The sequence below is a fragment of the Gossypium hirsutum genome, chromosome A05, assembly GCF_007990345.1.
Source record: "Gossypium hirsutum isolate 1008001.06 chromosome A05, Gossypium_hirsutum_v2.1, whole genome shotgun sequence".
Lineage (NCBI taxonomy): Eukaryota > Viridiplantae > Streptophyta > Magnoliopsida > Malvales > Malvaceae > Gossypium > Gossypium hirsutum.
Window position 1 is genome coordinate 101,381,290 of NC_053428.1, and position 2,933 is coordinate 101,384,222.

General features: G+C 32.9%; 1 protein-coding gene across 2 annotated transcripts; it reads right to left on the reverse strand.

The window, feature by feature from the left end:
• Window positions 1–463: 463 nt before the first annotated feature.
• Window positions 464–1,773, reverse strand: LOC107957159 (homeobox-leucine zipper protein ATHB-20). 2 transcript variants are annotated; one of them, XM_041114290.1, is made up of 4 exons: window positions 1,617–1,773; window positions 1,441–1,546; window positions 1,014–1,342; window positions 464–929 (listed from the first exon to the last, which is right to left on the reverse strand). In XM_041114290.1, the coding sequence occupies exons 2-4, from the start codon at window positions 1,532–1,534 to the stop codon at window positions 675–677; spliced, it is 678 nt and encodes a 225-aa protein (XP_040970224.1). In that variant the 5' UTR covers window positions 1,535–1,546; window positions 1,617–1,773; the 3' UTR covers window positions 464–674. The 2 variants fall into 2 exon arrangements, with proteins under 2 accessions (XP_040970224.1, XP_040970223.1); XM_041114289.1 differs by having other exon boundaries at window positions 1,441–1,760.
• Window positions 1,774–2,933: the final 1,160 nt, after the last annotated feature.

The window sequence follows — 2,933 nt, forward strand, 5'->3', positions numbered from 1 at the left end:
TTTTTGCGTACTTGACAACCATCAAATTTTGGCCCCGTCCACTAGCATAGAGATTATATATTCGTATGAATCATTATGTTTCTCACAAAGATACCAAACTTAAGCATTTGAAAGGAAAAAATAATGAATAAAACATATAAGAGGGCCAATTGCGGAACAGGACACGTGCGTCTCGCTATCTGTGAATGTACAGCACAAACTTGTAGGCTCCATTGAGTAGGGAATCCAAGAAGTTTGTTTTTTGTTTTGCAAATTTCTGAGTTACACAGAATGCAAAAAATGGGACCTTCTACATTCTTTTTCTATGTGATGTGTCACATATTCTCCAACATGGTTACTGAGTGAATATTGGGTTGGACCTTTGCTGCATTCCTTTGGTTAAAAAAACTCAACACAGAAATGAATCAACTAGATCAAACCCTAGGTTCATGATCCATACCGAAGCTTGGGAAACCACTCAATGTCAAATAAAAATATTTCACAAGAAAAATGTTTAATTTCAGAGCCAAACCAACATATTGATTTTTCTACCCAAATAATATCAAATGTATCCAATTCTGTACACCAACCAACAACCAAAACAAGAATTTGAAGTTGACAGGAAAATTCCCAAATTTTCTTCTTAACTAACTTGCTAAGCTCAACCTGGCCTGTTGGCTCAATTGAAACTTTTCTTATTGCTCACCCCATGGCCAAAAACCTTGCTGCTCATCAACTTCATTCAACAGATAACAAAATCCCTCTACTTGAACTACTTGGTCAGGTTTAGTGCATGGGAGGTCTGGTCTTGTTGAGCCTTGGAGAAGTTGAACCATGCTTGTTGGCCTCGTTGATGAAGTTGAGAAAAGGCTTTTTCTGCTCCATGAACCCTCATTTACTTCATCCTTAATGCTTATTTCGTTTGAATCTTTGGTTTTCAAAGACAACAACTACATGACAATAGAACAATTAAAACCCTAGTCGGAAGCTATGATGAGATCAAGTGTTGATGAAGATGAGAAAGCGGTAGTTACCTCAGCACTAAGCTTCTTGTTTTGAGCCTGAAGTGCATCAGCGTCAGCCTTGAGTGCTTCACACTGTTTCTTCAGAACATCATAATCTTTCTCCAATAGTTTGGTCTTCCACCTGGCCCTCCTGTTTTGAAACCAGATGGCTACCTGCCTTGGTTTCAGCCCCAAAGCCTTAGCCAGTTGCAATTTCCTCTGCGGTTCCAGCTTGTTACCCGACTCAAAACTCTTCTCCAGTGCCTTCACTTGTTCCAACTTAAGCCTCTTCTTCTTCTCACCAACATGCGATCCATCATCATCAGATGATTCATCCTCCACAAGAACTTGCTCAACACCTGAGAAACACTGATCTTTTCATCATAAAAGGTGCACCATAAACAAAGAATATACATGTATAGACAGATGGGGAGAAAGAGAGAGAGAGAGCTCATACCTAGGAAGAGTTGGGGAGGGCAAGAAGGGGAAAAGAAATGATCATTACTATGATCTTCATTGGGCGGGAAGATGAAAGAATGAGGAAACGCCATGGCAATGTTAGCCTGAAAATCATTCATAAGCTACGGATATGATTTATATCATGGTTATAACGTGATGGAGCTTAGGACATACCAAAAGACAGCGATTTTTAGTTCGAGAATTGAGATATGATCATCATCAACAGTGTAAACGATGGAGAGGCGTGCGACATTATGTAATATCATCTCTCTCCAAATTGAAAAGACGAAAGAGAAAAAAAGATGAATCTATTTTAACTCCTATTAAGCACACTTATAGAAACTTATAGAAAGAAAAACTATATTTTCTATTATTCTAATTTTCTATCACTTTAATTTTTTATTTTTCTTTTTTATTTTTCACTTTACCGACCAAAACCATAAAGTTAGTTAACTAGTCTTTGGTTTAAAATAGTTAACTTTTAATTTAAAAGAGAAATTATTTTATAGACTCTTCCCACCATATCATCTATAATTCCTTTCCAATTATTTAATGAGATTTAAGTAATTTTTCCCATGTCATTGATACATAATTTTGGAAAAAATTTTACCTCGAATCTCAAACTTTTCTTGAAATTCGAGGTTTAAGATTTAGGGTTCGAATTTGAATTTAGGGTTCAAGATTTAAAGTTTGGGATTTGAGTTTAGGGTTCGGGGTAAATTTTTTTTGTCAAAAACATAATTTAGTTGGTTTTTGTACAATCATATTTTACTCTTTGTGCATTTTTAAAAAGTTACATTAAATCAGGAGTTTGAATATCAATATTTAGGGTAAATTATGCAAATAGTCATTTAATTTTGAGAATATTTTTATTTAAGTTAATTAAGAAAGTTTTTGATTTAGTCATCAACTTTTTTTGAATTTTAAATTTTTTGTCCTCTTCCTTTAAGTAGATAACAGAAGTCTGACCTGGCTTTTATTTTATTGGCATTACAACAAAATTAGCTCTCCATATTTTCAGAATTGATGTGGTTGAACCAATCAGATCATTAGTTCCTAATTCGACTGGTTTGTCGGTTCAATTGAATCAATTATTTAAAAAAAATTCTTTTTTTTAAAAAAATTAAACAATAGCGAAAACCAATCCAACTATTGGTTCACACATCAACCGATACAACTCTTTATTCTACATAGATACCTCGACCGACCGAATTTTGAATTAACTTTATTTTTTAGAATGTTTTATTATCTTTTTTAATTAAATTGAATAAATTATTATTTTTAAAAAAATTTAAACAATAGAAAAAATCAATTCAATTGTTGGTTTGCACGTCAACAGATCCAACCTTTTATTCTGGACTAGTATCTCGACCAACCGATTTTTGAATTATTTTTATTTTGTAGAATGTATTATTATATTTTATTCTTTATAATTTTTACATATTATAAAAAAATTGAATTTTTTAATTTAATAATTTTTATATTTTCTAT